The sequence below is a fragment of the Hoplias malabaricus genome, chromosome 11, assembly GCF_029633855.1.
Source record: "Hoplias malabaricus isolate fHopMal1 chromosome 11, fHopMal1.hap1, whole genome shotgun sequence".
NCBI lineage: Eukaryota > Metazoa > Chordata > Actinopteri > Characiformes > Erythrinidae > Hoplias > Hoplias malabaricus.
Window position 1 is genome coordinate 16,830,643 of NC_089810.1, and position 22,139 is coordinate 16,852,781.

General features: G+C 40.0%; 1 protein-coding gene across 1 annotated transcript in view; it reads right to left on the reverse strand.

Annotated features, from left to right (window-relative positions):
• The window catches only part of tspan4a (tetraspanin 4a), an 82,755-nt gene extending 61,858 nt beyond the window's left edge, over window positions 1-20,897 (reverse strand). The window contains 1 exon segment of the mRNA XM_066685112.1: window positions 19,046-20,897. Within this exon segment, the coding sequence (XP_066541209.1) occupies window positions 19,046-19,357 (312 nt within the window). The 5' untranslated portion in view covers window positions 19,358-20,897.
• Between the last annotated feature and the right edge of the window lie 1,242 nt (window positions 20,898-22,139).

Below are 22,139 nucleotides of genomic sequence, written 5' to 3' on the forward strand. Positions count from 1 at the left end.
GAGCAGGGCTCCTCTACCTGCTGGAGACATGGGCAGTCTGCTGCAAAGCAACCACTCCACATCCAGCCACCTGGCTTCTGCTGCTTTAAACCAAGCACATGTGATGAAGCCATATGGCCAGCCTTGTGCCACAGCAGTCACATAATCCATTTCTCCATGTGAACCAATGCATGCAGGAAACAGGATACTACTGTGGACTCCTCCTCTCATTCGATAAAGGGCTTAAAATAGTAATTCATGCAAATTTAATGCCCATGATTAAGTGATGAGGATTCTGAATTATTATTTCATGATTAAATAACATCACTTGCTCATTGACATACATTATAAACTCAGAGTGTGTAAAAAATATATACGTATCTGTCATTATTAATGAATTAATTACTTACACTGCAATAATTACCAAATGGACAGATGTGATTTACAAATGTGAATCCCTCCCCTATTCACATTTTTATTAAAAAATACCATACAAAATAAAATACAAAATATAACAACTAACAAATATTATATATATATATATATATATATATATATATATATATATATATATATATATATATATCCCACATAGTTTAAATGAGCACAAATGGTTTCTCTCTCATTCTGGGTTTGTAGAATGCCTCTATAGTTTCCACATCACCCACATTGCTAGTCAGTGTGATTGTCTGCTGGGCAGTAAGTGTTCTCCTCCAAGCATGTTGAGCTGTCCAGTTTGATAGTCTGAAAACAATCAGTGTCTGATTTCACATCTGGATTCTTAGAGAAACACAACAGGTAACTCTTGAAATGAAAGAAGGGGTCTACGGCGGTTGTAGAATTGGACCAAACCGATGACAAAAAACACCTACATTATTTTACGCAACATTACTCATGTTAAAAAAGTCAGACATGTTACCACACCACATTTACATTCATCACATTTGGCAAATGTTCTTGTCCAAAGGCCTAAACATATGACTCAGAGATGTTACAGAGGTAGGCTAATGTAGCTTAAGGTGTCTATCTAAACAATATTTAAATGGTAAAGCATGGTGTTTGTGCCTCAGCTGATAATCAACCTGTATTCTCCCATGAAAAGAGCAGCGGTGTTACCCACAATGCAATACCACATGATCAAGATGATGTAACAGGGTATTTACTGTTATAAAAAATGAGCTTAATATGAAAACAACTTTTCCTTCATGTTGGATGAGTGACTAGAGGGAAGGTGTCAGCTATGGATGATAAATATGATCTCTTTTGGGGTGCTCAGCAAAAAGTTTACTTCTATGTGGATGATAGAGTCAATACCACAATGTAGCAGTGTACATCATCCTCCATTCTGATTAGTCAGCAGTCAGCCCTGGATGAATTATGTCATTGCTGTGTGGGTGACATATGCCACAAAGCTTGACTTTGGGTCAAAGGAGTTTCTGTGGTACAATGGAGCGGTTTTTAATCATCATATGTGTAGCTCCACAGACTAAAACGGCAGAAAGCATGCTTTGTGTTTAAAAAGTTTGACATTCTTTAAATATTTTGAGCATCAATATTTTATAATCAGACATTTCATTACCTACTTGATTGACAATGTAAAGAAATTAGGTTGTTTTTATAGGATTAACACTAAAAGACATAAATGATTATGTTCTGGATAGGGCTGGACAATAATTCAATATAAATATATACTGCAATATGAAATGTTTCAATAACAAAAATATATGTTTTTTAAACACATTTTCAATATTTCAATATACATTATTTACAACATCTGTCACTGACTGATGTTCATTACAGGGCAGTGGCGTTAGTTCAACGCACTCAAATAAAAAAATTAATATTGAAAAAGCTTCTTGTTTGTTATACTGTTTATATCAATCTAAATTAAGAAACATATTGTGATATAAATGTTGTCCACATTGTACAGCCCTAGTTCTGGAACATGACAATGAGCAAAATTAGAGGTGGTAGAAGTCATACAAAGATGTGCAATGTTAAGAATGTGTTATGGACATGCAGGTTAATAGAGTTATACATATTAATTTGAATCAATTCATTTATTATTAACAAGGACACTAGTGTCTTTGATGTGAAAAAAATGAATAAAGCCCGGGTGGAACAGTTCCAAAATGTGAAGAAGTATATGAAAAATAGTGGCCCTTAGTGTAGTGTTCCGATGCCTAAAAAAGTGAGTATGTATGTGAGATAAAAGCCAGTTACATGATGTGATTCACATTTAATGAGTTTTATCAATGTCCTGAAGCTATTAAACTGTTCCAACACATCCATCTACCATATATTATATAAATTAAGTTCAAAAGGTAGTTATGCTATAGATATCTGCTTAAAATTCTACTCAGAATGTATCTGATGCTCTGTACTTGCTTCAGTTTTACCATGCAAGTGCAAGTTAACACAAGCTTTGGACTTTGGACTGGATACAGTATATATCTTGCCAGGGTAAGGCCAGATGTATACTGTTACTGGGTTACTGTTTATGTCAAAGTAGCATTTTTGTTATGGTGATACATTGAGTTCTTTCTAGAAAATATGACAATAAATAAACAGCCCTTCACCTTCAACCACAAAAAAGTTACCAATATTGTGGAGATAAACAGGTCTGGTAATTATACCTTCCTGGAAAATGTTTTAAATATAATTTGAGCCAAGTACCTTTGAATATGTTTGCAGTTTTTGTGAGAATTTAAAAGTAGTTTATATTACTTTGTTTGGAGTGTTAGCTTAGGTTTGAGATACCGGCTTGTATTTTCCCCCTCATTAATGTTGAAAAAATCCAGTTTTTTATGTGGAAAACACTGACTGGGGAGCATTGATTGTCTTCATCATTTCATAAGCATATCCTGGTTTTGAGTGTGGCAGGGAAAATTTACAATTATGTTCACTGGTCTGCATCAAATTGGCTAAACATAATTTCACACATCATACTGTCATAACCTAATTATATATTTATTAAAGTCATTTAGCCTAATCAGTCTTGTATTAAAATATATCATTTTTTTACTTAATAGCAGGAAAACCTTTTTTTGTTTGTTTTGTTAACCATTTTTTTATTAGATTTTACATTTCATCACTTTTTTTTAATGAATCTCCAATATAGTAAGGTTACAGGAGAAGAAACCTTCTTAATTCAATTCAATTTAATTCCAAACCATATTGGTCCATTTCTATTGCTCCATTCATCATGATGTTTTACCACAATGTGAAGGACAGCTGTTGTTCAAATGATGTGGTAAACTAAAATGCACAAAAATAAAGATACATGTTTTTCTTTGGACACTGACAATATAATTGGACACGTAAATAGTTATCGGCAATGATAACCATTAAACTAAATATAAATAGCATGATTTTTGTGAAGGAATTGGTGTGTTCTCCCCGTGTCTGCGTGGGTTTCCTCCGGGTGCTCCGGTTTCCTCCCACAGTCCAAAAACACATTGGAAGGTGGATTGGTGACTCAAAAGTGTCCGTAGGTGTGAGTGAATGTGTGTGTGTTGCCCTGTGAAGGACTGTCGCCCCCTCCAGGGTGTACTTCTGCCTTGCGCCCAATGATTTCAGGTAGGTGAATGGATAAGCGCTTACAGATAATGAATGAAAGAATGAATGAATGATTTTTGTCATCATCAAAGGACAACCAATGTAAAGGTATAGCTTTTCACATATCTTACATTTTTAGTGATTACAAAAAAAAAAAACACAACAAAAGAAAAGTAAAAGACTTTTTCTTATTCCATGTAATTCTAGAGGTTTTTCACTTTTATCCCCCCCCCTCCTTCCATTTGACACCTTGCCTTTGCCGTTGTAATAACATTCACTAAATTGTAATTACACATGCCTTATTGACTTTGTCTCACTTTAGCAAGAACATCGTAAGATGTGTATGTATTCCCCTAGAGAATTTGCCTAGGGTTGTGGAGCAAAATCTATTTTCTTCTACTTCTCTGACATTACAAGTACACTCGCCTGACCTCAGATAAACCAACAGCACCACTTTAAATTCTTAAAACTGTTCTGCGGCCGTATGGAGGTAGTGTACACAAGCCTCTGAGTGACAGCGGCGTGTATGTGTGTGAGCAGGAGTGCTGTGCTGTGGTAGTGGAAGAGAGGTGGTTAGAGCTAGTGTTTTCTGGGAGACAGCTCAGCCAAGCTCTGATGAATGACTACTGTGGGCCCCTTATGAGTTGCTCAAGGTGCTCCGTGATTCAGCCAATCTGGCACTATTCATAGCCTCTCTCTCTCTCTCTCTCTGTCTCTGGCCTCATGTCGCTCACACACCTGTTCTGTGGTCCTATACCCCCCACCCCCCATCCCGACACATACACACACACACACTACCCTCTCACATTATGCCTTATAGCTCTCCTAGTATTCAGCTCACATAGTTGAGGTACTTGTGAATTCCCCAGTTTTCCGTTTGGACTCGGAGGCACCCCGTCTCGTCATTAGTACCTCGCTAACTCGTTTATACGATCCCACAACGTGTCCGTGTTCCTGATTCGGGTCACCCCTCTCTCTCTCTCTCTCTCTCTAGCCACTGGGGTGCTGCTGAGGCTCATGAGCAGCTGTACAAGGCACGATATTTCCTGTGCCACACTGTTTCACTAATATGCTCAACAACAGTCGGCCACATGCAGTGCTAACCGCTACCTCCTACTGTAGCCATGTCCTGAGACCATTCCTCCCAGTAGACAGACCTAAACTGTCCTTTCTGTTCTGTCCTTTTATTCACCACCCCCTCCCTCATCTCAATTTTCTCTCCCATTACCCCCTTTTGTCAGGGAACAACCTGGCTCTCTCTTTCTTTTTCTTTTTTTTTCTGCACATGTAATATCCCCCAGCCTGTTTCCAAACCACCATCAATGGGATGAGGGGACTTGTATCACCACTAATAAAGCCTCCATTTTTATATCTGGCTAGAAAGGCTGTCTCTTGTGAGTCAGGAAGAAAATGAGAGAGGGAGTAAAAGAGGGAGGGAAGGAGGAGGAGGAGGGACAGGGCCCCAGTTACTCATTTCCCATTGCCCATCAGCAGACAGCTAATGCGCTTGTGTTCTCTCTTTCACGGCCACGTGTTTGTCTCCCAGGCAATCTCGCACCCCGCAGGCACAATAGTGCACTTTCATTACCCATAAATAAGAACAGCTGTTGAGAGGGTGTCATTTACAAACCTAAGAGAAAAGGAAATATTATGCCCTAAAAGCAATTGAAGCTGCCCATAAGCCAAAATACAACCCAAATATAGAGCTCGCTTTCAAGTTTTCAATTAGCCACCTATTAGTATGTTAATCGGCCTGTCAATGGCTGTGTACAATGGCATTTTTATGAATGTTTTCGAGGCAGACTTAAAAACACACACCATGCCACACTGCAGCAGCATTTAAAAGGGTAGAATCATTAAATATTGCTCAGTTTCTCTATAAGCAGCATTGCCCAGCATGTCCTTTAGCAGACGTTTGGAGATGAAATGCTATTTTTAATCTGCATTGATCCTTCTCTTGCGAGGCGAGATGAGAGGCTCCAGTGGCATGGATCCCTGAGGAGCGTATCCCATGATGCTCAGCATGCCAGCTCTACGACGCTCGGATCCCATCAATGGCACACGCACACACATGGGTTTCTATTGCAAGCCAACCACTGGCTCCATTCAATCAGTTGCCTCACTTTACCGATGGCTCGGGCTATTGAGCTCTTGCTCAACATGGCGACGGGGGGGAGGCAGGGGGCTGATCTGCTTCACAGATCTCAGAAATCCCAGGCAAAGATCATATGAGCAGGAGAGCAGCTACATGTTGCCTGGATATGCAGTGTCAGGTCGTTCTGCTGCAATGGTTCACTGGAGAGATGTGCATACATTTACACCTCACACGCTTGTTTATAAGAATACTTCACCAACGTTTTCACAACCAGTTTACACCTGATATTTTTATGACGATTTTATCCACATGTACACAGTTGTTAAGCCAATATTCTTCAGGAAATCTAATTATTGTATGTGGCACGTAGTATGCAAATCAGCTCAAATAAAATAATCATTTACGTCAAAATGACGTTTCTTTTTCTGATCAAAAGCTGGCCTTGAAAATGATTTCTCATTTCCATACACGGACTTTACACTAATATTTACAGTCAGACAGCTATGTTGCATAATTAGTCTCCTGTGATAGTCTCTACAGTCAGGGACCCTGTGTTTAAACGTGAGGTAAAGTGAGAAAGTAAATTTGTAAAGATTTGACTAAAAGAATGTTTTAATTAGCTCAGGCCACTGAAGGCTACTGAATTCAATCAAATGGTAAACTAGCATCAAGAACTGAACTGAAGGAGGGGAGGTTACTCCATGGGACTTGGTTTCTCATTTGCAGAACGGAAATGAGAAATGCCACCATAGTTCTGGGATGAGTTCCGATTATGTGTCTAGGAGAAAAGGAGAGATTAACACTTGTATAATATTTGTTTAAAATTCCTCTCAGAACACCTACTCCAAATGGTTTGAGTGAAGTTAGCTTGGGATCAGATATGATCCTGATATTCTGAATATGTACGTAACGACCGTACGTTAGACATCCTGAGGAGGAATTGTTACCTGAACTTGAAAAGTAAAAAATAAATAAATAAATTGCACAGAAATTTAAGTTTCATGAAGATTCCTGAGCTGAGAAAATGCCAAATATGAATCGTGTATAGAATTGAAGCATTAAACATCAACGATCAAAGACAAACTGTAACTTTTTGTAAATTTAAGAAATCTTATTTTACATTGAACTCACTTTTAAGTGAACTCCTTAGAATTATAATAATCATTACATAAACCCTCTTTGCATATAGAATAGAGCAAATGCAAAGCTCAAATCAGCTTGTCATTCAGACACTCTTTCATATGAGTGGGTAAGAAGCGTTCAAGGTAAGGACACGGTATTGAATGATTAGACTATTCAATATGAGGTTACTTCTTCTACTGAAGGTTGCTCTGAGACACATGTCAAGCTTTTCAACCAGTGGCAGCAGTTTAATTCATAGCATAGCTCAAATGCATGTCTCATTGACAAGGTGTACAACTGAGTTTTTTTATATCAGTGTGAGATGTAGCTCTGCGCAGCTCTCCGCAGGACAGGTCTACTCATTTAATGGTATCAGACCAATCTTTTTTTTCCAGATAAATGAGTATGCATTATGTGGCACTGGATATATATTTCACAAATGTTATTGAATGGAGAAATTATATAAGCCTATAAGCTGATTTTAACCTTGGTATTCACTAAAAGCTATCAAAATCCATTGTCTTATGTATCACATATCATGAAAGATTCGTGCATAACCATGAACTCCAGCTGATACAGCAGTGCCTGGATACAAAGACATAGCACATTGAATAGGTCAGTCACTTTATTCAAAGCTGTTGAAAGTCAAACGAATTGGAGGTGCCCTATAATGAACAGAGTGTTTTTTATCTATTAATATGTGCTAATATGTGAAGGCTGCAATGTGGAAGCAAACTCAGATATAATTTTTGGGCAATAGTTCAGAGTGGCTTTGGAATGTTGTGTGAAGCAAAGCCGTGGAGTTCAGACAGGGTCCTACTCACTATTTTTGGTTGTTACATTACTCCAGTTATAGTAGCAATTTGTAGTTAATTGCTACTGCTTACTTCTTGAGATGGTCAGACTGGATGTTTGTAGTCTGAACTATCTACGGACAGATAAATGTTGGGGGCCATTTTCACCAAATATATTACTTTGTATAATGTGTCTCTAACACCAGACCACTGCAAAGTTTGAACAGATCAGAGTTTTCAATTCCTCCAACAATTTAAAATGTAGTAGGTGTGTGTGCACGAGGGAATCTGCAAACTCTGAAGAACCCTATTATGAGAACTAAACTTCTATATAATGGTCAATGTATTTGTGCTTAATCGCTTGCTATGTAGCTAATCCTATTAGTTTTCTTTACTGAAGGATATTATTTTTGTTTTGCAAAGTTGAGTATCGCTTTCAACTCAAAGATCCCATATAGCATATATATATCTTTATATGTCATTATTACACATAGCTCCAGGGGCCTGGAGGTTGTGGGTCTGTGAGGAGTTGGTGTGTTCTCCCCGTGTCCGCGTAAGTTTCTTCTAGGTGCTCTGGTTTCCTTCCACAGTCCAAAAACACACATTGGTCGGTGGATTGGCGACTCAAAAGTGTCCGTAGGTGTGAGTGTGTGAGTGAAGGTGTGTGTGTCGCCCTGTGAAGGACTAGTGCCCCCTCCAGGGGGTATTCCCGCCTTGCGCCTAGTGATTCTAGGTAGGCTCTGGACCCACCGCGATACTGAACTGGATAAGCGGTTACAGATAATGAATGAATGAATGAATGTCATTACTAACCCTTTGAAAAAATTCCATCACCATTTTTTTACATTTTAAAAGAAACATTGGTGAAAATGTTTGTTTTATGATTGGTCACAATTGTGAGGATAAGTGGGGGATGATATGAGATGTCCTATGCAGTATCACATTTAAAACTTTCTTATTAGCAGACCCCAGTATTTCCACAAGAAAGCTCTATTATATTCTAGTGTGACTAATGTATACATTGAAAAACAGTTCTGAATACTGAAAGCAAAGATAATAGAACATCAAACATCAGCATCGTTTCTTTTGTGCATTGAAACAATCATTCATACATTCATTTATTCATTGTCTGTAACCCTTATCCAGTTCAGGGTCACAGTGGGTCCAGAGCCTACCCATAATCACTGGGTGCAAGGCAGGAATACATCCTGGAGGGGGCGCCGGTCCTTTACAGGGTAATGCATAGTCACACTCGCACACACTCACACCTATGGACACTTCTGAGTCACCAATCCACCTACCTACATGTGTTTTTGGACCGTGGGAGGAAACTGTGTACATAAGTTCAGAATATGCATGTAACAGCCTGGCTGACAAATGACCTGTCTCCCCCTCTTACTCCAAATCTGATCCATCGCTATCACAATCACTGAGGCCAGCATCTTACTTATTTTGAGAGCTAACTGCAATTTTGCATGCCTTCTCTAGATGGTCATTTGGATCCAACATATCTAGAATTTGACTCAAAGTAAAACTAAAAGATAAAACAATGTAGAAAGTTTGGTAGAAGAACTATATATGTGTATATTTCGATGTATTGTTATCCCACTGGTAACTATTGTTGCCATCAACATATTTATTCCTTCCATGACCACACTAAACAAACCTGAGTAATTGAAAATACATATATCCACACTAGGCACTTTAAAGAGTTTATGTCTTAAAAACAGTTGACCCCTCTTTATGTTAACATACTTTATTAAACTTTTCTTTGAGAACTTTGCAGCCATCCTCTTCTCATGGTGCAACCAGGGCATAAACAGTTCTTGTTATGTGACAATTTAATTCTAAACATGTGACACTGTACATGTTTCACTGAGACACTTATTTATTTATATATTTGCTGGAAATGCATTGATATATTTCTCAGAAACATTTAGAGCGCCCAAAAAAAAAAAAAAAAAAAAAATAATTAAACAATTACGGTCAGATTAAATGGGTTCATCACAGTATTTATATGTAATCTTAATTTGATTAGTCAGATGATTCCTGGGACAAATTTGTTATAGTTATTTTAATCTATGTAACATTGTAATGGTGTTAAATTCTAGCCTAATATCAATTAATCGCACAAAAAAAGCCCAGTTTGGTAGTAGAACATTACGCAGAGCTTCTAAACCCAAAATCTGGTGATTACCTTTTTCACTCATTTGAGAATGCAGCTCTTTACACTGCAGTGGTCTGATGTAAATAATTTTGGTTGTGTAACAAAATGTTGTGCGCAATAATGTTGAATTATAGCAAATAAGGGCAAGGCAGCCCAATAATTTTTCAGTTCTGCAGCAAAATCCTGATGGCCTTGAAAAACACAAGGGCCTGATACTAGGACTAATTTTCACACACAGATATCTGTGCAACATTTAGCTTTTCTGTAAACATCTAAAGTAAGTCATTGAGAAAGACTGGGCAAAAATGACAGGTAAACCACTGGCACTTTAGAGTTCTGTGGAGAAAACATGGCTTGGGTATTTACATATGTTTACAAACCCAACCTAAAGAGCTGGCCCTGGGTTATTTATTTTTATTTGCTTCCTAATTAAGAGAATATAATGGTGGTGTCTAACACTGGGTTCAATTATGCATTCCATCCAAATCTGACACCAATTTAATCACTGAAAGTCTTTTAAAAGAGGGATAAATGCCACAGTGTTTCCCCCCAACACCCTCTGGCTATTCATCCAGCATGTCAGACAGGTTATGATTATGTGCAGCATGGAGAGCTAATTACTTACTCCTAATTCAAGACTGTCAACTTGGTCTAGTGCATATAGTAGTATAGATGCAGCACAGTAAGATATTTTGTATTTGCTTGCAACACGTCTTTTGAACGTTATCACAATTAACACCTGGTGCTTGCCTGCATTATTAAATGATTGCAGACTGCACAGTTAAGACATTTGAATTCAGAGCAATATCTACATCAGTACCAAGTAGTGGTTGTTTTTCTGACTTCATGGGAAGTATGAAGGTTTCATTATATCACTGTAGTAATTGTTAAGAATGAATAGGTATCACCGGTAACTCATATTGCAATTCAGAATATTTAGTGAATACAAATTTTGAAGTATCAGCCCTACATTGCTGCAGTCTAGCAGTTTATTTGAGTGCATGTTTAGAGTCTGCATAAATGGGTTTGTGGGGCGGCACGGTGGCGCAGCAGGTAGTGTCGCAGTCACACAGCTCCAGGGGCCTGGAGGTTGTGGGTTCGATTCCCGCTCCGGGTGACTGTCTGTGAGGAGTTGGTGTGTTCTCCCCGTGTCCGCGTGGGTTTCCTCCGGGTGCTCCGGTTTCCTCCCACAGTCCAAAAAAAAAACACACGCTGCAGGTGGATTGGCGACTCGAAAGTGTCCGTAGGTGGGAGTGTGTGAGTGAATGTGTGTGTGTCTGTGTTGCCCTGTGAAGGACTGGCGTCCCCTCCAGGGTGTATTCCCGCCTTGCGCCCAATGATTCCAGGTAGGCTCTGGACCCCCCGCGACCCTAAATTGGATAAGCGGTTACAGATAATGGATGGATGGATAAATGGGTTTGTGGAAACCCATGGAAGTATATCCTGTTGAACGATTCGATATGACTATATGGCAGATTTAAGCATATGTTTTTTCAATGAAGCAATGATAAGCTTTAATTGGATGTAGCATTATTGGATTTTACGTCATTTTGGTCCAGCACAGACATGACGGGGAAGTGGAAATCTATGAGACTGGGAGTGATTTATGTACACCAGATTTATTGAAACCAAATTTTGCATAAATAAGTATGTTTACAGGACAAGGAAAAAATCCCAAGCACTCTTTTAATTGTAAGACAGTGGCATGATTTCGAACCACTTCTGTTGGTCCATACATCATGAAACATTAACCCAGATTAAAGGGCAACTTGGACTTTCAAATCATAACAAAGGACAAATGACAACAACAGAGACACAAGGTTTTGCATTTGAATATGGCAATGTGTAAATAACCTCAAGTTATTATATTTTATTTGGAACTGGTAAAATTTTAGAGGGGTTTGTAAGTATAATTCAGCACATATACAGTAATTAATTAATTCATTCGTTCATTATCTGTAACCGCTTATCCAGCTCAGGGTCGCGGTGGGTCCGGAGCCTACCTGGAATCATTGGGTGCAAAACAGGAATACACCCTGGAGGGGGTGGCAGTCCTTCACAGGGCAAAGCACACACCCATTCACACAAACTCACATAACTAATACACTATATTGTAAATTACTTTCAAATTAGCAGTAAATTATACACTATTTTAGATTCTAAAAAAACTGTTAGATGTGTAATTGTTAGATGTGCCCACAGTGACAGACATCATTAATGAAGTTATACTAAATGAATGCTTTGTTTGTTAAAAGTGATGACAGAAAATCCCATCAACGTAAAAGCATTTCATTATTTACAGTTCCCAACTGTATTTAAAATATCTAAAACCTTCTGGTTTACTATATTAAATTAATATAAATACAATTAATACAGTTAAATTTTAATTGAATAAATTAGCTATATAATATTATATATAAAATAACATTAACGTAATTTGACAGGTGTTCTAAAACTTTTAAAAGGCCTTTATTTTGCCATTAGGAATGTATCATAGTAGAGAGTGAACTAGTATCGCATGAAACATATTCAAAGCTCATGAGGTTATTCAAAGCATTCTGCGGTTTAAAGAGATTGCGACATTCATCTCAACATAGCCTGGATAATGGTAATGTTATGTATGAGGCTCTCTCTCTGTGCAGTTGTTTTTGATGGAGAACTGGACCGAAGGTATAAAGGATCCATGTCAAAATGGTTAGAAATGATTGCCTCAGATGCAACAAAAACCCAGGGATGCAAAAATATTCATTTAATAATACATTTTGCTGGGGATGACCGGATTTGTTTTGGACCATGGAGTAAAAAATCTATTGTAGTGGTTTCTCAGGCTAATGCTGGAAATGGTAGAAATTTGATATATTTGTTTCCCCCTGCTTGAGTTTCTATCCCAAAAATGTCACTGATTAAAGTGGTGATCCTAAGAGGCAGAGGCAGAGTGAGTGAGAGAAAACAGGGTCAAAAATATTCCTCCGTTTCACAGCTTTAGCTTCCATCCAGATGTTGTGATATGCACTTAATATCTGCTCTGTGGCACATGGGGCTTGGGCTTTGACATCTGCTGCCTCTTCAATTGACTTTGCCTCAATGAATGAAACATAGCATTCTGTGTCCAATTTAGCTTTCATAAATGTTTGAAAAAAACTTGTTTGATAAAGCATTTAAAACTCATAAATTTCCATATTCACACTTCGGGCCGTATGGTCCATATTTAGAAATGAAAAGTGTCTTTTTTGAGAAGGTATACAAGCTGTGAGAATATAATGACATTCTGCCATCAGGATATCTGAGGGTCAAGAATATTGGATGACTATTCCTGGACCACAAACACCAGTCCAACTCATTGCAAAGACCGATCTGGGTCCCATATATGATATATATATATCAAAATTATATAAATAAATTGTTTGCAAGAGATATGTCATTTTAAGGGCCTTAGCAGTGCAACGAAACAAGTCCAGGGCCAGATTTTCTGACCTTTTTGCCTCTTGCCAGCATCCTACTTGATAAAAGTAAACCACAGCCATACAACATTTACCATTAGCCAATCCAGTCCTGACAGGAGAAGGTCAGAGCACTGCCAGATCTCCTGACCTTTACGGTCATACCATCACTCTCTTTGATATGAATAAATGACCAGCGGCAGTAGCCCACTGCCAGGGCCAGAGCAGTGCACAGTACAGCAGCGTGTATGGGCGTTAAGTGGGAGTCTATAGTGATACGCAACGGCTGTGCTTTGACCTAGATTAGCAGGAAAGTAAAAATAACTTCTAAGCACACTTCTGCTCCATCTCTTAAATTCTCTTCCCCTCTTCATCTGTCTATTATATTCAAACTGCCTCGCACTCCATCATCACACACACAAGAGCAGGGTAACAGTCATGAGATTCTCCTTCTACTTCTCTTTCCCCAGTCTCTCTCACTCTATTTACTTGTTACTCTCTCCTTCTCCTCTCTTTCTCTCTCCTTTATTTTTCTGCCAGTCACTCACCCCCCCCCTCTCTCTCTCTCTCTCTCTCTCTACCTTCTCTTTTTCTCTTGGTCATTCATTAATTCTCTCTCTCTCTCTCTCTCTCTCTCTCTCTCTCTCTCTCTCTCTCTCTCTCCCTGCAGGTCCCCTTGGTGTGAAAAATGCCAAATCCTGCGTTAACAAGATTAATTAGTAAGTGATGTTAATTGAGTGCAGGGTGATGTGGCTGCTTCTCTTTAGGACTCTGTGAGGGGCTGCTTTTAGCTCGGTGCGATTAGCAGACTGCCTATTCCAGCCTGTTTGGAGGAGGAAGAAGGGGGAGGCGGGTTTTGTAATTCTCCTGTAAAGTCATTTATACTGCAATTGAGGCTCATCAAAGCATGCCCGCAGAGAAAGCGTCTATTCTGCTCTCCGCTGAACCTCCACCGTCGCTCATCTGGAGAAGAGTGATACACACACGTCCAGCTCAGCAGGGCCACTCTTCCTGCAGGCCAGTATGTGTGCATGAGCATGTCTGTGAGTGTGAGTGTGTGTGTGGGGTGAACAAAGAGAGAAAGCGAGAGGTCCAGATGTACAAGCGTGTAAAAGAAATGGAGGCACAATTAGTGTTTAATTTTCTTAGGCTGAAGCTAATCATGCAAACAGCTCAGAGGACCATCTGATTATTGTGCTTCACTTGTGACATGAAAGATACCAAAGGCTCAGTGAGCTAATGGAGTCATCAACCAATGCACGCAGAGCTAAATGTAGGGGAAGGAGTCTATGAGCTGACTTAATGTCTGAATTTTTTATATAATTTCATAGCAAGGTTTGCAAATGAAAGATAATAGAATTTGATTTGCTTTGATATACCAGAGATTCAGTTCAGCAACTTGGTGAAAAATATGATCATTTTTATATTTATAACTGACATTTGTCAGTAGTTTATTTCATCAATGTCTATGTCACAATGTCACGATGACACTGTGAAGGCTATCACCGCCAGCCACCTGTTCTTTTCAAACGGCAGCTAACACACCACTGTACAGTTCAACATGCTTCAAAATGCTAGCTTCTGTTAAGTCAGTTACTTTACACCACCATTGGACAGAATTTAACAAATAGATTATGCTATATAAGAAAAAAAAATCAGGGAGGTGACATTTAAAAAAGTGTTATGTTAAAAAATTATATAATTGCTGTCATAGCTAAATTTACTGCTATTTGAACTGCATCTAATCAGGTCACTTTTGAATCAATCCATTTTTCTAAATAATAATATTAATTCATGCGGTGCTTGCTTTTTTAAAGTCTACTGAAATTAAATTAAAACCAAAAGAGATGGCTGCTGTTTGTTTATTTATTTATTTTTGTTTGTTTATTTATAATCAGCAGTGCAAAGCAGCAAGGCAAGGTGGGTTTTAAATCTGTGTTTATTCCATCATTTGTGTTTGTGATTAGCTAGTCTGTGTGGGCCATTGCTGTGCTATAAGGCACCACAGCCAAAGGGAAATAATTTATCCCACCATAAGGTTAGCTCATGTGTGAAACACTTTTACTTAACCATAGTAATTTTGTTTATGTTTTGAATAATGCAATTCCATTCTTTTCCCCTTTTATTTATCAATGCAGTTGCACTGGGAATGTTTCAAATCAATGAACTGAGATAATTAAACATTTAGGAATAACTGAAAGCACTGTCAAAGAAGTTGCTTTCCACCAAAATAATCCAAAGGAGCTCTAGTTCAGAAAATATAATCTGAGGGACAGTAACAAGAACAGTCAGTGCCACAGTATTCACTGAGCAGACGGCGAGTTCTCATAGACCCAGAGTTAAAAGAGTTGGTGAATATTCTTTGAGCATGTCTTCAAGACCTCTGCCTCCATCTGGTCACTTCGGCCATTGCTCCCAAAAACACACATTTGAGACACTGCCGGTAATTTATTCCCAGTGGGGAAAGTTCATGCAAAACTGCTCAACAAACTAGTAAACCGAGCATTATATGTGGTCAGCTGTACTTTAAATATCTCCCCAGATGTGTTTCATAGTCTTTCCTGGAGGTCATAGCACATGGTAAATTGTAGCAATTCAAATTTAACCAATAGGAAATGAGCTCCAGGGTAATAAATGGAAGCTGGAAGTGGCCCTTTAATGGCTAAAATGGGAAATGTGATGCCCTACTGCCTCGTGGGCATGTGCTAATATGGACTTTAGGACCTTGAGTGTGCCATTTAGGACTGGGGTTGAGACACAAAGTTTTACAACTCTCCCTGGTCTCCTCTGTATCTGAGTCAGAGAGTGTACTTAGCTTCTTTTTCTACTTAGAAAGACTTTATTGTATGATGCTAAAATAAAACAGTGATGAGCATCTCTTGGGAGGTGAGTGTATTCCCTCTTCAGTGTTTACTATATGTGTGTGCATGCTGAGAGGCATGTGGGTGTGTTTTTGTGTGAGAGTGGTGTGTATGCGCATGCGTGTCTGTGCCAATGTACAAACCTCATAGTAAGGCTCCCTACCCAGCTAAGTGCTTCTTCTCATTAGAGCCCTAATTTGACTAATGGAGGCTTTTTGGGGTGAACACACGTCTGTTGATAGTCTCTAATAGCAGGCGCCTGCAGAGCTTGCTATTGTGCCTCTGTTTTGATCCTTCGTGCTGCTAATCACGTCGGAACTGGCCCTTTTCTGATGGCCCTGGAGCACTACCACACACACACCCCACCACAAGACTCCCCCAAAATGAGCCGTCCTACAGATGACAAGCTGTGATTTAAGCAGAGCATGGGTCACTTCATCTCCAGCAGGGGCTCGCGAACACCAGCAGAATTACAATTCCTGGTGTCAGAGGACTGTACTTTATTACCAAGCGGAGCATAGTCCCCACCTTCATATAAAAAAGCCCCGCTGAGGCACTTGTAACACAACCCTGAAGACACTTTGTCACAAAGCTACCACATACTGCTTGAAACATAAAGCAAATATGTGCATTAATTAAGTTGGAGAATACAGTATGTAGACACTGCAAATGGAAAGAAGCCACCCACACACACAATAACAAGCTCACCAAGTAACACACACACACACACACACAAACATTACGCTGGGGGAAAGAAAAGAATGTGTGCAATAGGAGGACTAATCTGACTAATCTGACACTCCATCTGAAGGACGGTCTACAGAGAGGTATACACACCATTTCACCTTATCCTCACTATTTCTGCTGCTGTCACATGGACTGACACATACACACACACACACACACACACACACACACACACACACAGAGTTCTGGGACACATTTACTGCAAGTGGCTTTGGAGAAGTCACTGAATGAAGAGGGAGAAATCATAGTTGCAATATGCTGTCACTTGAAAAAAAAAAAAAAAAACGATCTGCCAGTATAGTCACCGTCCTGTCCCAAGCGTACTCTGGCATTCGCAACCCATAAGAAGATGCTTTACTTAGACTGAAAAAGAAGACACATTCATTCTGCAGTTAGTCATCTCTACATTCAGTGCAAAATTCAGAGACCACTCCTCATTCCCACTCCCAATGGACATTTTCTCCAGGACTATTATTTATTCAGGACATTAGGTTAGACATACATTCAGAAGGTCAAAGAAATACACATGAAAAAGCATGAAAATCTAAAATCTATTTAGTGTTAACAGATACACAAAAACTGGGACTCCTAACAACCATGCAAGACAACAGATCTCTAAAACTGTCACATTCATTCATTCAATGTCTATAAACGCTTTTCAGTTCAGAGTCGTGGGTCCTACCAAGAATCACTGTGCACAAAGTGGGACGCAATCCCTGCAGGAGTGTGCCTGTCCTTCTTAGGGTGACTCACACATTCCCTCTCCCACTCACGCCTATGGACAGTTCTGAGTAGCCAGTCCACCTACCAACATGTGTTTGTGGATTGTGGGAGGAAACCAAAAGCTTTTTTTTTAAGCTTTCATCTTTGAGAGACAGTGGAAAATCAAGCTCCGGTCTTGCTTCTACTTTGAAAAAAATCCACAGAAGTTTCTGTCTATCCTTCTGTGAGACGACAAGACAACAACACAGGGCTGAATGTAATGTGTAGATGTCAAGAATCCTTCACTGAGAAAAGGAAATGAACTGGACACCCCGGAGACCAGACGTCAACGCAGTGCGATGTGTTTATGATTACTGGGGTAGATGATTAAAAAGGAAGAAATGCAAGCGATCTCTAAGACTGAAACATATTGCAGCTTTCTTTAAATATCTGAAAGCAAGTCACTTAAATTAATTCAAAAGCAGGTGAAAGGTAGACAATGTAATGTTATATGTAGAGTTTTAGGCTTCAGTTTAATCATATGTTGTTAGCATGTGTTCTGCCATTTATTCACACAGGAATAATTTGTACTAAAAGAGCAGAAAGAAAATCATTTAAAGTTATTGAATAAAGAGAGAACAGTGAGTGGGAACTACATGTAAAGTACTTGACATGTATCACCATATGCTGTTTAACGTCTGATATGCAATGGGTCAGAGTTCTTTAAATACTAATTGTAGCCACAGTATGCTCACAAAAGCCAATCATGGTGCAATTTATATATATTTAATGAAATATCTTCGTACTGACTGCACTAACAGCAGTTGAAAAACAACACAGCATATGTTCACAATATGTTCACAGTTTCAAAGACAGTATTGCATCAAGTGGTGACACAAATGGTAAGGAACATAAATGGTTAGAACATAAAAAGCACATTGCCAGACTACACTGTAGTTTTGAGACCTGCATCAGTATCAGATATTCATTCATTCATTCATTATCTGTAACCGCTTATCCAGTTCAGAGTCGCGGTGGGTCCAGGGAGGAAACCGGAGCACCCAGAGGAAACCCACGTGGACACAGGGAGAACACACCAAACACACCAAGAGAGTTACCAGGAGCGAGACTTGAACCCACAAACTCCAAGTCCCTGGAGCTGTGTGACTACCTGCTGCGCCACTGTGCCGCCCCAGTGTCAGATATTTCAAATATAATTTATAATCACGTGACCTGTACAGATTCTTTATAACAGTTTGTACAACATACAAAAATATAGCAACAAACCAAAAATAGAAACCAACTGGAGTGAAAATGTAATAGTCCCTGCTGTATTGTCTCTGTCCAGGTGTCACTTCTCTCTTCTTCTATTCAACACAGGAAGTTTAATAAAACAGAGGCATGCAGCGCAGAGAGGGACTCATGCAAAAGCTGACACACAAAGACTTTCAGTGATGTACAGATAAAGAAACTTGTGTGTGTGTGTGTGGTGGGGGGTTATATAGGTAATAATGCTAAGAAATCTCTCTCTCTCTCTCATACTCACTCATAGTGGAAGTAATGGAATTTTTTCTACTCACCCAGAAGAGGAGGTTGAAGAAGACCATAGCATAGCGCAGGGCCCTCATGCAGCCCTCAGCCATCCTGCAGCGCCGCAGCTCTAGGAGGAAGATGAAGGAGAGGTCCAGGTAAAACACTACATATTTCCTGCCCTGTGCTGTGGCGTAGCCAGCTTTGGCCGTCTGTGAACCCGGCGCTGTGCGGAACCCAAAGCCAAACGGAGCGCTGCGATACTCATACTCTCCACTGTAGCGCAGTGGGGGAGAGCCCGTTTTACTGTCCAGAGAGGGACTGCGCCGATACGGAGTTTCATCTGTGCTCGAGCGCCTCATCTTAGGGTTGGGGGCCGGTGCGGGCACCGGGGCCCCCAGGGGCCAAATGATCCCCACTTCGACAGAGGTTTGGCACCAATTTAAGAGAAAAAAAACACCACAGATGCACAAGAAAGTCTGAAGGTAAACAATCCTGTTGTCCTCAGTTGGGCATGATTGCGTCTGCCTTTGTGTCCAAAATGAGTTTACATATTTCAAAGAACTTCAAAAGATATTACAACTGTCCTACAGCCTAACAAGCTTAAGCTCCATTCGTTAAAGGAAAGAAAACAAAAACAATGCAGATGAAAAGAGGATGTGAAACAAAACAATCCCTTTGTCAAAACAGTTTTAATGAATGAAGAGCCGCTGGTCCATGAACCAAACAGTTCTAGGCTCCACAAGTTAAAGAAAAGACAAAATAACAGCAATAATCCCTTTGTCAAACCAGACAATATGTCTGCACTAAGAAAAAAAAGAAAAAAAAGTTAAATTCAAAGGAAGTCAGAAGAGCAAAATGGGCCTATATTCCACATATTGAAGTATGTGCGCTCCCAGGACATTTCAGAGTGTTCAGCACTAGGCAGATCCCGCTGAGGTCCAGCCACACCTCTTAAATCTCAGGTGAGCTCCAATCCATCATTCCCCTCTACATCTAGCCTTCTAATGCATGCATGCTACTTCAATGCGATTAAGTTCTACTAAAGCCTCAATTCAGCACAAGCTCAAGCGCTCCAGCAGTCGTTAATCTCGTCAGTCAGTCGCCTCTTTGGCTGCGAGTGGAAAAGAGGCTTGTCATGCGGCTTGGAGACAGGTGTCCAGGCTGTATATACAAAAAGAAAGCCCAGAATGCCATGGTCCTTACTTATCCTTTGTCATATAGACATGCATGCAATAAATACATTCTAGTCCACAGTTTTGGTGAAGATCAAATCATGCATGCAGTCACACCGAAAGCTTGGCAAGTGGTGCTAATTGCGAATAGACAGATGGACAGATGAAAGAATTAAAAGATGAATGGAAGCATCCAAGCTAGGATATGCAGCAGGCAAAATTTTCTAGTCTACAGGCTTAGCGTCTTGGCCATGTGGACCTTCTTCTTGTCTTCTCTCCTACTCTTTCTTTTCTTGGTACACTCACCTGCCTCCTGTGCTTCTATTTCTGAGACTGGACTGTCTTTGCCTTTCTTACTTTCTTTCTATTCCTCCCCCCTTCTTTTCTGCTTTTAAAACCTATTGTGTTTGGTAACCTTCCCTTAACCCCTGACTCTTCTTTATCCTTCCACTTTTCCTGTCTTTCCCTCTGCTCCTCTTCTCTCTCCTGGCAAAAAGGAGCGCATCCAGATGTCCCAGAAGCGGAATCAAGTGCCAAGTTATTCCCTAGCTCTCTCCTGTTATTCCCTTCCACTCCTTCCGTCTGCCGCAGTTCTATGCATCCCTGTGTCCAGGTAAGAAAGGACGGAGTGGTGGCAGAAGCGGAAAGCAGGACTGTATTCCTCAGAGGAAGCCAGAAAGACCGCAGCAGCAATGCTGGAGCCGGAGTCCACTCAGAGTGCCTGAAGCTCCCTCATTCTCTCTCTCTCTCTCTCTCTCTCTCCCACCCCTTCTCTATTTCTCTTTTGCTCTCTTGCTCTCTCTCTCATACACCCACTCAGATGCACGCTTCATGCACACAACCTCCTTTTTTCCTTCACCCTCCCCCTGCCTTATTGGTAACTGTCCCCAAATCCTTACTGGGAGGGGTATCACACAAATCATTCAGAACGAAAGCTCCGCCCCCTCAGAGATTAGCCAATCAACCGTCTCAGCTAGACCTTCCTCTAACATATGGTCTCTCTCTCTCTCTCTCTCAACCTCTGCTACAAAGCGACTGAGCTAGTTATTACACCAGTCGATGCAGCATAGCTCTTCTGAGACACAGATCCCTGCCTGCTCTCTTTCATTCCCTTCTTTTCATCTCACGTTCCATGCCTGCATCTATGGATGCAGATGCAGCTCTACATTAGCACACCTAAAGGCATTATGCCACTGCACTCATGCCTCAACTGCAACCATCAATCTACATATCAGATTAGATCCATGAGCTTCAGAATTGGGATCTCAAGACAGCTACTGAAGCATATTCCTGGAAGGGCTTCTGAAAAATTGCATTAAGGAGCAGAGAATGCGTTCTGCTCGGGTTGCTCAGTTCCATCCCAGGTCTGCTTCATGCCTGATTTGATAACGGTGGTGATGAGATGGATTGTTTGCGGAACCTGTCTGGAATACAAGTGTGAACATGTGTGTGTTTGCATTAGTGTGTGACGTGCTGATTTCCCAGTGCTGGTAGCTCATCACTCACGATCTCTACAATCAGGCAGCTTAACGCTTTTAGAGGGAATGTGCTGCCACCAACACATTCAAGACACGTTGTATAAATAATTTTATAGTCATCAACATTCTTCATGTTACACTTTAAACTAGAAAAGTTCAATTTTGAGACAATATTCTGTATGTATAATGGACAACCCAAAAAAACGCACGTCAAGTTTGAAAACAACGCCAGATTTTGAAATAGAACCTGTTTTATTTTCTGTGTTGACGGATGCATTAAAAATCAGACCGACCAATCAGAGCGCAGTTGTCATGGTTACAAAACAAATTAGCAGGAGAGCCGCGACTGAACAGCTCGTCTTGTTCGAACATAAAAACTTAAAACATTACCAGCATGAGGACTAAAATGTGGAGGTTAAAGGAAATAAAATCCCTTTCAATGAGAGGAGCAACAGGCAGAAGCAGAGCCTCAAACTCCCCCAAACAAATCC